Raw genomic sequence first — 14,433 nt, forward strand, 5'->3', positions numbered from 1 at the left:
TTACCACTATTTCAAGTATATCACACAGTGTCATTGTTACCACTGTTTCAAGTATATCACACAGTGTCATTGTTACCACTGTTTCAAGTATATCACACAGTGTCATTGTTACCACTGTTTCAAGTATATTACACAGTGTCATTGTTACCACTATTTCAAGTCACTTTATAATCAGTCCAGAAAATAATATAATAAGCCCCTTGGGCATTTACAAAACAGAAGTTCCCAGCCCAGAATACATTTAAAAATATCATTTAAGTTTTCAACACGTAGAATTATGGCTGAGTTTGCAAAACAGCATTTAAAACCTTGGACTGAAATTAAATGATATGCAAATCTTGCTAAGCAGTAATATCAATCCTCGAAGGATTTTACAAATCGGCACAAGGCCCCAAACATGGCATCAAGCCCAGTAATATCAATGAAGTATGTGTATCAATCACCAGTATAGTATAAACATCACACGGGATGGACCAAGTCACAATCCCCAATAGTATCCGACCCCGCACTCGCCATAGAGTGCGTGTCACGCCTCAATATAGCGTTACGATGTGAAAGTCCGGGGTTTCAAACCCTCAGAACAACATTTACATCTATTACTCACCTCAAGACGGCTAAAAGTCTACTCCGCGATGCCCTTTCCTTCGAATCGACCTCCTCGCGCGTCGAATCTTGCCAAAACCACAAGGAATATATTACAATAGGCTAAGGGAATATAACTCAATCAAAAAGACTCGAAAAATATCGAAAATCACGAAATTTGCAAAACCCGAGCCCCGGGCCCACTTCTCGAAAAATTACGAAAGTTACATCACCGGATTCCTCGTCTCGCCACGAGTCCGTACATATAAAATTTACCAAAATCGGAGTTCAAATGACCCCTCAAATCTTCATTTTAGAATTTCAATCTCAAACCCTAATTTCTTATAATTTGGCTATGTTTTCATGGATTTCAAGGATGATTCTTCAATAAAATCATGTATTTAACTCATAAAACTTACCTCCAATCGATCTCAGTTGAAACTCCCTTCAATCCCCGTCCAAAAGCTCTCAAAATGACTGAAAATGGTGGAAAATGACCCAAAATCGGATATAAACTCACTGCCCAGATTTTTCGCAATTACTGTTCACCCGCGCGGTACTGTTCACGCGCGGGTTACTGTTCACTGCTGCTAAAAAAATGCACCAGCAGCCAATTTAAATTGCAGCACAGCCATTTTTCACTAAAATGGCTCCAACTCCATCATACAAACTCGGAATTAGACGATTCTTGTTCCTATGAGTCACAAATAATAATACGAACACAACCCTTCAATCGAAACTCAATTCGGAGCTCATTTTCCCAGTGCGATATCCATTTTGCTCGTTAAATAATTACTCATGTTTCGCGTCAAAAAACTAATCGCGACTTGATGAAATTAGACCAAAATTTCCAGATCAGTCCTATAATTCATTATCAAAATTCCACAAGTCTCGGAATCAAATTTGGATCTCTAGAATTAAAAATGAACCTTTAGATCATTACATTTATGCTCAAAACGGCAAAAATCTTCCAAAAACTCTTCCAAAATTTGTCCGAGCCTCATGGGATCCCAACAAAGTATACTAACAAGTCCCATAATATGACACAAACTTAGTTGTTCCTTCGAATCACCAAAAACAACGCAAAAATACTAAATTCACCACGGATTCAAGCCTATGAACTTTGAAACTTCAAATTTTCACATCTGATGTCGAAACACGTCAAAACTAGTCTGAATGATCTCAAATTTTGCAGACAAGTCCAAAATAACATAACGAAGCTACAGAAACTCTCGGAATTCCATTCCGAGCCTCGGATCAAAATCTTACCTATCAACCGGAATTCGCCAAAATACTAACTTTGCCGATTCAAGCTTAATTCTACACCAGTCATCACAAAAATATTCCGGACACACTCCTAAGTCCCAAATCACCTAACAAAGCTATCCGAACCATAAAATTCGCATTTCGAGCGCTCTAACACATAAGTCAAAATCCGGTTGACTTTTCCAACTTAAGCTTCCTTAAAAGAGACTAAGTGTCTCAAACCTTACCAAAATCATTCAGGAATGACTTCAAATTTTGCACACAAGTCACATTCGACATTACGGACTTGCCCCAACTTTCGGAATCGCATCAAAATTTCCACTTCCGGTCGAATTTTCTCAAAAACCTTCAAATTTCTATATTTAGCCAAATGACTCCAAAATGACCTACGGACCTCCGAATTCACTTTCGATCGCGCTCCCAAATCCAGAATCACCATACAGAGCTACTCCCAGTCTCGGAATTCCAAACGGACATTAATAACACTGAAATGCATTTTAAACCAAACTGATGCAATTTCTTCTAAAATGCTATCTTCCCCAATATGCGCCAAAACGCTCCCGGGTTATCCAAAACCCGATCCGGGCATACGCCCAAGTCCGAAATCATCATACGAACCTGCTGGAACCTTCGGATCCCAATTCCGAGGTCATTTACTCAAAATTCCTATCCTAGTTCATTTCTTCAATTTTAAGCTTTCAAAATGAGAATTTCCATTTAGATTTGACTCCAAACTTCCTGAATTTTAATTCTGACCATACACACAAGTCAATATACCTGAGATGAAGCCGCTCATGGCCTCAAACTGCTGAATGACGTGCCGGAGCTCAAAACGACCGGTCGGGTCGTTACAATTGGCTAGATGCGTACACGTGCTGCTGTATATTAAATAATAAATCTCATACCAAATTTCGTTTTTGGGAGTTTTGTTCTCATAACCAATGATTTAGCTATAATTGGAGGCATACAATTTCTGCTAAACCAACTTGGATTTAAACCAGTATTATTATGATAAATCATCATAATTTATATTCTGGAATTGTGCTCTAATAATTTGAGCAAGCAATCTTGCAAAAACCAAACTGCAAGTTGATAACAAATGCACACGTGACCATAAAATAGATGCATCTATTAAAATAATATAATAGTAAACGGTTCACATGGCAGGTGACTGGGCCCATATATATATCACCTTTTATTCCTTCCAGAAATCAAAGGATTCAATCCCAACCTTTAACTGGTATATCATGAGAATAAGCAGCACAAGAGAATTCTTGAAGAATATTCTATTCTTCAATATGTCTCAATGTAATTCTTAATTAATTTTTTGCATCATAATTGAACCGATATGGTCAACCGGTCATGCCAATTAATATTTATTTTAGTAAATCTCTAGTTTACTTGTGGCATATGATTCCAACATCATGCTTATATTTGTATAGTACAAATAGAAAGAAGATCGGGTAACCTTTCATATTTACCCGGTATGATTATAGAAATATGAAGATATTCAATATTCCTTTCATTTATAGTCTCAATATGCCAATCACTTTGACTTATATATTTGAAACTCAAAAAGTTTCTTTTGAGACTTTACAATATCAATGTCATGAATAAGCTTATTCATCCGGGTAGTAACAAATTAGTTTTTCCAGAGTTCTTAACAACTTTTGTACTACAAGATCTTTTATCATACCATTCATATGGTAAATGTCTCCTTCACGGAGAAAATTATATCATAATAAATTGTCATGGTCAAAATCATCATAAGCAAAATTATTTCTTGCTTTAATTTTGCCTTTAATAACTTTTATAAGGCATGACAAAATAATATTTGGCATATCACATGTACGCGACCGATGACATATTCATGTAACCACACAATAATATTTATTCTCTTTATTTTACTCAAATCTCCCTTAGAGGTGAGTTGTGTGGTATTCATATAATCATGAATTGCATGTCTTTATTCATTGCTTTTATCACATATTGTCACATTCAACTTTAGGAATGGGTTTGCATTCTCAATGCTTATCACAAGTCACATTCTCTTCAAGGAATGGATCATAATTAGCGACGTGCTTTATTATTTTCATATCAATTTAATGGTAAGCATTGCCTTCACATTTTGAAGGACTATTTTGAGAACGCTTATTGTTCTCCTTTTATAATCATAGTGATTATTATTATTATTATTTTGATATTTGGAACGCCCACGTTCATTGTTCAACCACTTGTCTTCATTGAAACTTATTATGCACTGCTCATTTCAAGAATGGAGCAAATCAAGTGGGACATTTTTCATGCCTTTTCATGAAAAATATATTATTTTTCTTTAGTCATCATTATATCATCAATATGGTACATTGGGACTCAAACCCAATGTCTTACCAATATAAAGGCATGTTAGGCCATAATAAATTGGGACTCAAACCCAACTCTTATCATTATGGAGCATCAGGACTTGATCCCGATGTCTTATCCCCAATCAATGGCATAATAGGCTAAACAATATTGAGATTCATTCTCAAGCCTTAATTTCAATCACATGCCAAGAAAGTTATACACAACTAATTTGCAACTTAGCAAATCAAATTTGCTTTCTTAAATAAGTGTACAAATCTCAAATCAGCGTAAAGCTTTATTAATTATTTGTAGCATCTATATGAATACAATCGTTTGTAGTCAGAATATTTCTTCTAAATTCTATTAGAGTTTAAAAGGATCATAAAATCATTGTCATAATATTTATTGAGTCTCTCTCAAAAATATTGTTGTTTTCGGGGTATACCCTACCTATTGGATTTGATTTAACGCCATGACTTTCGTTCACTCAGTTCAACCAAGCAATTAGTGAATAAATTTATCAAAAGTATACCATATAGGTAACAACACATACATAGTACTAATACATAAATTCAGCATTTATATTACCTAAAAAGTGACATTATAGGTAACAACTTATCAGTTGTAGCTTGTGCATCATTCATATAAAATACTTAAAAATGGTAAGTCAGTAGCAAGCATCAAGTAGGTCATGGATACTCAAAAATACCTCCTCCAGTAGTCATACTAATCATTGTTTGCTTTCAAATGATATGACCATAAATTATGAAGTATACTTTCTCAATAGCTTTTGAAGTAATTAATCAACCTAGATAAAGATGTGAAGTATTTCTTGTTTTCTTCAAGATGATTTATGCTTTTAATCAGTATGACCAATTTTATTTTATTTTTTATTCCTTTTTTTGGTACTATATGCAAGTGTAAAAATCCAAAAGAAAAAAATATTCATCAAAGTAAAAGAAAATGTTAAAAACGGCAGGACAGATTGAAGATAGTTAACACATAAATATGCATAAGACAATTTATATAAAATATCCTTGGTTATCATGACATGCATCATATCAACAATTAACTGCTACTATGATTTTAACATATAGAACTTCAAAATTTTTATCTCATTCATGTGATATAAAAGATGTAATATTAATATATGCTTATGCAATACAGGTGTAGTACGAAGTTGTGTGCATATGAGATTTTAAAGGAATGACAAGTATAAGATAATCATACCTTCTTACATTTCATTACTTACCATATGTAGTTTCTCTTTACATTTAACCATGTGATGATATGTATGACTTCTAATTGTAATCTTTCTGGATGTAGGAAATTTTTTGTAGATATATATATCTTTCTGGATGTAGGACAATTTTGTAGATATATATAGAATTGGTTAGAGACTCGTGCTGATAACGTGTTATGGAATAAAAGCAATTTAGTAAAACATGAACAAGAAATAAAAGCAATTTAGTAAAACATGAACAAGAAATAGAGATAGAGAGAAAGAAGAGATTTTCTTCTTCAATTGTGTGTATTTTCCTATCTATTACAAGGCCTTTATATAGGCATGAAAAGTGAAGAAAATATGTCATGGAATATGTCATTGAACATAGAAAATATGTCATTGAATATGTCATTAACCATTTGAGAGAAAGATCATGAAGAAAGAGTAGACATCCACCATATTTTGATTTTTCTCATAACATCTTATTATTTTTAGATCCATGAAATTAATCAAACAAAAGCAACAAAAGAGTGTCAGAAAGTAGGAGACTTTTTTCATTCCATTTTGAGACTTCAGAAAAACATTTCAACAAATGCATAGTTTAGCGTAGGGATGTACATCAATCGGGCTGGTTCGGTTTTGATATACCAACTTTATCAGTTTAGATTGGTTTGATTTTGTCAGGTTTTTTAGGGTTTTTTTTTTGTTGCATGAATATTATTTTAATTTTACTTTATTAAACTCATGGATAATTAAGTTTTGATAAGTGAATATATGTCTAGTAAAATTTGAAAAAATTGATAAACATATGATCTATTAAAATATTTTATGGAAGAATATTTTTAGTAACACATAATAGTTATTTTCTTAGTCGTCTAACAATAAACTTTCGTTGACGTACGTTTTCAAGGTTAACCGAGTTTAATAATTAAACTTAAAAATCAATATGATGCCTAAATAATGACATGTTCTATTTAATTTTAAATTATTGAAATACCATTTCAAATTCAAAAAAGATATAAGAAATCTTGATATATGAATATGGAAGAGCAAAGAGTTGATTGATGCATTTCAATAACACTTGATAAGAAAGTGAAACAACCCATTATTTAAAGTAAATAAAAACGAATGCTCTTCATAATTCTATTAAATATTACATCCCATAAGAGGATCCCAAATATTTCTAGACATATTTTAAAGAAAAATTTATATAAATCTTAAAAGTGTATATAAAAATTATATATTTATATGTCAGTTTAGTTCGGGTTTTTTTACTCAATACCAAACCAAATAAAACCAAACGTAATCGGATTTTTTAATCGGTTTGGTTTGACTTTTTGGTTTGGTATAGTGGTGGCAAAATGAATTTAAATTATAGTTATCCACCCATATTATTCATTAAAATATGGGTTGGATAATGAACTATTTAAAAGCGGGTCAAATATGAATAAGAACCATATTATCCACCTAAAAAATGGATAACCAATGGACAACTAAAGTGTTTAATTTTCACATTTGCAAAGCCTCAAATTGTGGGTTTTTTCAAGTGTGGGAGATTAAGAATTCTCTCAAACGTGATCATACTCAAGAAGCCATGGATAATATGTATATCCATATTATCCACCGGTTAACCTTTTTTTATCCGTATTAATATGGGTCGGGTCGGATAATTTATCCGTTTTTGCATTACCCGTTTTTTATCCGACCCGACCGTTTGCCACCCCTAGTTTGATGTGGTTTTTCGATTCGATTTGAACACCCCTAGTTGAGTGCTTCGAGAACTCGTCATAAACAGTTGTATAAAAGGCTACTGACTACTCAGTGACATTCTAGTCAAATGCTACAAATTTCTAAACCTAGTATGTCCCTTGCCTAGTCAGATCAAGTGCCAATTTTTCACCGCTGAAAGAAAAAAGGTAGTCCGGTGCACTAAGCTCATGCTATGTGTAGGTCGGGGAAAGGGCCGAACCACAAATACATATGCAAAAATCTGTGAATTATAAGAATAGACAAGCACATCATATCCACAGTAGACTGTGTTATAGTTTCTCAAAACTGGATGACCTCTTTCATCTTTTATTACTATGAAATACAAGAGAAATTCAATTTCAAGATTACAAATGCATGGTCTATATATGTAACTAAACAAAGTAGAGATTCAACCATGAATCTGAGCTGCTTCAGTTGAGTTCTATCGTTACTATGTCAAACAAACTACAACCCCGCTAACGATTACCAGGTAGTTATTTACAAGACATGTTTAACAGAATCGCCGTTCCACTGCATATGCTGATTTGACTATATTTGTATCTCCTATTGAACAATTTCGAAAGAGACAGCCATTTGAGATGGTGAAGAAATCATTCTGCAATAGCTCCTGCATACGGAAAGAAGACAGGTTCGTCATGGTGAAGACTCGAACAGAGACAAGACAAAAGATTGAACAGAATGAAAGTATTGTGTAGAAATACATGAAGCTTTCCTGTTCTAAATGGAGAAATAGGACAAACAAAAAGTCGACCTTAGGGTGTTTGTGTCGTACCATTTTTGCATGAATTGATTTCCATGTCAATCTCTTCTTCATTTTGCAGCTTCACGTGTGATGATGCTTCACCATCAAAGGATTTTATGTCGTAAGACATGGAAATTGCTTGAGGTACTGAAAATGAATTTCTGCTGGTTGTCATTTGCTTTTTCATAGAAGAGGATTCTGCAGTCGAGCACAAGTCATCATCCGCCTTTGAGATCTTCCCTTCAATCTTGATCTTGCAACTAAGCCAATTATCTTTGAACTTCTTTTCTTCTTCGACCGGGTTTGGTCTCTTCTTATTTGTGCTCCCCTTTTGCATTGATGGCACCCTCTGATCATAAGATGAACTGCTCGGGCAAGGCACCTTTCCCTTTACAACCTTTGGATTGACCGAATCTCCAACATTTTCAGAGTTATCAAAAACAACTTCGTTGGTTCCATTTGCATCTGCGGCATTTGCAGCTGCTTCTTTTTCTCGCATGATAAATATAGCTTGCATCAGACGATCCCTCGCAACATCTACATCAATTATAGGGTTTGGATAATTCATTCCGAGTTCCACCCCCGCAGCCTTGAGCACGGTAAGAGGTGCATCCCAAGGATGATGGATCCATTCAGCTGGCATTCTTGCTAGCTCGGGCAGCCAATGCCTCACGTATTCACCCTCCGGATCGTAGTTGAATCCTTGAACCTGCATGAAGAGTTGATGAAACTAAATAAGCTTTGGACTCATCAACTAGATTCCCCAAATATACGCCATGCTTATAGCTAGGCAAAAAAGAGAATTCAGTTTCTTTTCTCAATTAAAATAGTTGTACTTAACAGGACAGGTTCTTCTTTCGATTAGAGTACTCGTACATAGCCTTAAGGGCAGCCTGATGCACTAAGCTCCCGCTATGCGCGAGATCTGGGGAAAGGCCGGACCGCAAGGGTCTATTGTACGCAGCCTTACCATGCATTTCTGCAAGAGGTTGTTTCCACGGCTCGTACTCGTGACTTCCTGGTCACATGACAGCAACTTTACCAGTTACGCCAAGGCTCTCCTTCAGTAGTCGTACATCACAAGCAACTAACAAGACTTGAAAATTCTGACTCCCAATTTTCTTTTGTGCTATTCATGCATCAAACTCCGACTATATGAGCTTGCTCACATTGCCGATCCCAAACCTGGATAAAGGAGGAGGGTTGCGGTAGGCTGGCAGCTAGCGTAAAACTAGCCAATTCCTGATGACTTTCCGACCCCAACTTGTATGGGGACTGAGGCACAGTTGTTGTTGTTGTTGCTATTCATGCATCAAGTTATTGCTCCTCAATATTTATGTTAGTTTCTTGATAACTTGCAGAATATATGTATGGCTATAAATATCTTTAGCGGAAGAAAAGAAATTAACTTTTGTTCCAGAAAATGATTGATTTATCGACCCAATAGTGCACAAAAATGTCAAGTTGAAAAATGGGAAAATGAAGGTTTTTCTTGGGTTCGGCATGATTATGCAGTCTCTTCTGCCACAAAATGGACTAGAAAAAACAAAACCATGCCAAGAAACATACCTCTGGGTTATCTAGGCGCTCAAGTTCATGACCATCTGGCAAGCTACCAGAGATATATTGCCAGCCAATAATATCGCTTTCTAAATCCGCGTCCAAAAGTGTATCCCAAAAGTACTTCATCCCCCATTGCCATGGCAGAAGTAAAAACTTCACAAAGAAACTTGCCACAATAACTCGTATTTTATTATGAATCCATCCAGTTGCCCAAAGCTCTCTCATTCCTGCATCTACTAATGGGTAACCAGTCCGGCCCTGTCGCCATGCCTTAAAACGGGCCTGATCAGCATTCCAAGGGAAAAACTTCAGGTTGTTCAATAATGATCTTTCATGAGTAAATGGGAAATTAAAACAGATATAGCGGGAATACTCTCGAAGCCCAATAGCTCTAAGGTAAAGACTAGCACTCTCGTCTCCAACAGAGTTCCCCTCTTTGGTCCATAGTATCTGCTTCAAACGCACACTGTTGAAAACCTTCCTCACACTTACTTCTCCAAAGTGAAGATAAGGAGACAAAAGGGATGTCGAGTTTCCCCCGACTCTCAGCCTATCCTTTGAGTAAGCAAGTAGTTGGTTCTCTACAAACTCTGTTAAGGCCTTGTCTGCATTGCTCCAACCTGGTGCCCATCCTTTCCCCAGTAATGCGTTACTAGATTTTTCCGACTCATTTTCCAGTCCCAATTCCTCAACCGAACACATTTTAACTGATCCTGTCAATGAGAGATGAAAACTATCAGGTTTTTCTATAGGTTTATGATACGTGTGCATTTAAAATATAAAGCATCTAAGAAATGGTAAACATTGTTCAATATCAGTATTAACCATATTTTTACTAGACATCCAAGAGATGGCGAACAATGGATGTAGTGATACTCAGTGTATTTCCAAATGTTCAAGAAAAATGCGATTAACTATTCTTCAGACATACCTGCAGCTGGAATTAATTTCCAAGGCGGAAGGTGAGAAACGGGTTCTTTTTGGAGACGCAAAGACTTCTCCCAGTATGCATCAAAAGTAGTAAAAACTTTTCCATCATCGTCGTAGACTTCCCATGGTTCATTCAGTAAGTCCCCATTGTAGCTCTGAACAGATATGCCAAGTTCCCCCAGCTTTTGCTTGATATTGTGATCACGAACAAGTGAAACAGGATCTAAATCAAACAGGAAATTGGTCATGTACTTCCTCAGAATCAGATACCATGCACATGGAACTCAAATATTCAAGTACCGTTTAGCCTTCTAAGAATTAGTTTAGATGTGCTATTAGGTTCTTCTCCAGTCAAAAGTAGATTTTAAAACTAATATCATATTTTTCACATTCTTAACGGAGCAGAATTAAGGCTTGAATAACCATACTGGAAAAGGTAATATATGTTTGTCAGGTAGGAGAGGCTGAAATTATTAGACAAACCAACTCATAGGAAACCCAAGCGACCATTAAAAGAATTATACAATACCCAACAAACAAAAATGAAAGGAGACGAAGAGCAGAGAAAGCTTCTACAAGTTATGCAATGAACTCCAAATGATTTTATGGTTGTTTGGTTGAGTACCAAGTGAAATCTGTATTCCCCTATAAAATCTAAAAGATGCAGCAGGTGTCATAGTAAAGATAAGACCTATCAATTTTGATACCAGAAATCAAGTGCTCGCAAAGCGACTACATCAGATCATTTAGTGCCTCGGTGTTCATTCAACTTGTAACTCCTTTTGAATTTGAATGATGCTTCTATACATTCAGCCCATAAGAGGGAATTGTTAGCATTAGAAAATAGGCGGCACCTCTTACATTTCTTAAGCCTTCAATTGTTAAGTGAAAATTGCATCCATGTGATTTCAATGAAGGGCAAAGGTAAAATTGCAATGAATATCTCGGCTCCTTAATAGGACGCCTGCAGTATCTCGGAACATAAGCAAAAATACTTCTATTTACCGCTAAGGTGCTGTGTGTAGCCCTTATAGATTCATTTCACTCGGTTTAGTATATTCGACCATTTCTGAACACCTACCTGGTAATTTAATCAGCTTCCAAGAGAATGGTGTCAGTTCAAGTTAAGTGCGCCAGATTTTTGTTGAAGGTCATAGTCTATTCATATGGACTCTTTAACATCGCTGAGAACATTACTTTTTTATGTCGTGTAACCTTCATTTACTAGCGAAATAGAGTAACAACAAAGCGAAGCAAAAGAAAAGAAGTAAAGAACCAAAAGCCAAAAGCTTCAATAAGTTTGCAAGAAAAAAGATAAATCACAAACAGCTCTGCTTCCATGGAGTAAAAATTCTGGGTTATCCAAGTCCAATCACCAACAACAATAACGTACCCAGTTTATTCCCACAAGTGAGGTCCCGGGGTAGTGTGTACCCAGACCTTACCCCTACCTTGTGCAGGTGGAAAGGCTGTTTTCGATAGACCCTCGGCTCAAGTAAGCACAATATCAGTAGTAAAGAAATGCAATATATAAAATGAACAAGTCATGGAAAGGGAACACAGCCAACAACGGGATATTAACAAACGGAAACACAAGCAATATCAAGTATATGAGTCCACGAGTATGCCACAACTAGAGTAATACTAAAGCAACCGGTATTAAGGGAATATTCTTTACTACCCAATATTCCTCTACCCTAATCTTCGACCTCCATACCCTCCTATTAAGGGTTATCCAAGTCCAATCAAAATGTGATTTTCACTTAGACTTGTGAACATTCCTAAGGAGCATTTCCAGACTACAGAAGGCACTTTCACATCAAAGATAGCATTTATTCCAACATAAGCACTGATTCATTAGAGGAATTTAACTTACTAATCATAGTCTACTAGGATCTGCACATAAATAGATTTTGGTCTTAGAAGCCTCTCTTACTGTATTATATAAATTAGCCTTCACTGCCCGCCCCACCCCTATCCTTAATCTTAAGTAAGTTGAGTCAATTCAATGAAGTGAACAGCACAACCTCTTTGTTTGAAGCTGTGCCAGGACGCTTCTATTTATTTCTATTAACTACATCAGATAATCCAGAGTGGCTTTGATGCTTATGAAAACTATGGCCTGTAAGATATTGCTATGCTAACTAAACAATTCCGAGCTTTCTCTCTTGTTCTCTTTTCTCTGTACAATTAGTGCTTTTTTAACAGATTGGAATTCTTAAACCCCAAAAGAGATCTGCTTTCCGCGAAAGAAAATCATGTTCTTTCAGTAAATTCAGAAGTATAATATCTCCAATATGTCTAAAACTTCAATCCTTTCCACATAATTAAACAACAACAAAGCTAATTGGAAACTGTTTCTTTTGACAGTTCAATGGATTAGATCTATCAAATTAGCTCATAATACAAAATTAACAAAAACAAGAGGTTTTGTCCATAGAATCAAAAACATTAATTCTAACTGCAATAGCCAAATGAAGGTTACAACTCACCATATAGATGATTATACACAACTTTTGTCGCCCCAACAGCTTCGATGCAGTCCAAGAGAGCAGAAAGTGTACTCTGAGCTTTGATCAGCACAAGTTCAGCACCAAGAGATTTCAAAGACTGTTCCAAGTGAATAAGAGATTGCTTCAGCCACCATCTTGAAACTCTACCTGGATAAAATTGCCCTTCTTCTTTAGGACTCCATATAAACACTGGAAATACACTCCCATTCCTAGCAGCTGCTGCTAAAGCTGGATTATCCTCAATTCTCAAATCCCTCCTAAACCACACAATTGTCTTAGAATTGCTCTCCATTTCCAACTACTCAATTCCCACAGATCCTACAAAGTTGGACAAAAACCAAATAATCCTCAACTAAGTATCTTCACTTCAGCTCTTCAACCCAAATCTTGGAATATCATAAAAATCCAATCTTGCTCAAAATTCAGTCCAATTTCTCATCATATTCCCAAGAAAACCATCATACTTAGTAAAAATCATATTTTGTCAAAACCCAACTAAAGCCAAATACTCAAGAAACTCTAACTCTTCAACCCAAATATTGAAATATCATAAAAATCCCATCTTGCTCAAAATTCAGTACAATTTTTCATCATATTCCCAAGAAAACCATCATACTTGGCTAAAAATCATATTTTGCTTAAACCCAACTAAAGACTAGCAATAATACTCAAGAAATCAAGAATCTCACTCATATCAATAATTCACCCCAAAAAAAAAGGTCAAGTAGAAACATGTCAGAAGAGGACCAATAAGGGATTAATAAAAGATGTACTACAGAATTTTAGTACTGAGATTGGTATAACCAAAGCAGAAAATCAAAGAAGACAAAATTCAAGAACAACTGTTGGAAACATCCCACATGGGGTATTAAATCTAGCTAAGATGCAAAAAGAAAAAGATAGTGAGTTAAAGATTAGACTTCATGTGATCAAGTGGAATGGCTTCAAGACAAACAGCCCATAATCACCTCTCTAGAAGAATAATACTTAAAAAAAATGTCATCTGCAGGACCACCAACTAACTAAGAATAGAAATAAATGAAAAATAATTAAAATAATAAAGGATTAACAGCTTTCCATTTATGTAAGAATTGTGAGGCTAGTAAAGTTGTATTTCTGTGATCATCGCTTCGACCCGTGGAAACATTAGAAATATAATGTATTAAGTAGCGTAGAATGGTAGGCCGGACCAGCGCATAACGTACCTTTTAACAGTAATTTGGATTCTTGATTGTTCTTGCCAGAGAATATGCTAAAATTATTTTTCCTTTTTGGTTTATATTTTAATTTTTTTTTTGTATTAGGTCTCTTGCTAAATAACATGACAGTGCCATACAAACTTTTAGATTTGGTTTCATGCTAATTATAGTATCTAACATCATTCCACTTTTCGGTGGCCGTCTTTTGTTTATTTTATTACATACTTGGATCGTAGATCAGACAATCTAAAAAGTTAAGTACTTTTGTTGTACTCTCAATTTCTCATGCTTTCAATT

At 35.4% G+C, this 14,433-nt stretch overlaps 1 protein-coding gene across 1 annotated transcript; it reads right to left on the reverse strand.

The window, feature by feature from the left end:
* Positions 1-7,461: 7,461 nt before the first annotated feature.
* LOC107813393 (cryptochrome-1) lies at positions 7,462-14,118 on the reverse strand. The gene is made up of 5 exons (XM_016638662.2): positions 12,917-14,118; positions 10,426-10,647; positions 9,501-10,207; positions 7,962-8,640; positions 7,462-7,796 (listed from the first exon to the last, which is right to left on the reverse strand). Exons 1-5 carry the CDS (start codon positions 13,227-13,229, stop codon positions 7,780-7,782), a joined length of 1,938 nt encoding a protein of 645 aa, XP_016494148.1. The 5' UTR covers positions 13,230-14,118; the 3' UTR covers positions 7,462-7,779.
* Positions 14,119-14,433: the final 315 nt, after the last annotated feature.

The sequence above is a fragment of the Nicotiana tabacum genome, chromosome 7 (genome assembly GCF_000715075.1).
Source record: "Nicotiana tabacum cultivar K326 chromosome 7, ASM71507v2, whole genome shotgun sequence".
Lineage (NCBI taxonomy): Eukaryota > Viridiplantae > Streptophyta > Magnoliopsida > Solanales > Solanaceae > Nicotiana > Nicotiana tabacum.

Bases quoted from the DNA above. Each gene is read 5' to 3' on its own strand.
- LOC107813393 (XM_016638662.2), bottom strand. From the start codon at position 13,229: ATGGAGAGCAATTCTAAGACAATTGTGTGGTTTAGGAGGGATTTGAGA. The intron at 10,648-12,916 runs GTGAGTTGTAAC...TGTTTGATTTAG, and splicing joins TGTGTATAATCATCTATATG to ATCCTGTTTCACTTGTTCGT. The intron at 8,641-9,500 runs GTATGTTTCTTG...CTCTTCATGCAG, and splicing joins AGCGCCTAGATAACCCAGAG to GTTCAAGGATTCAACTACGA.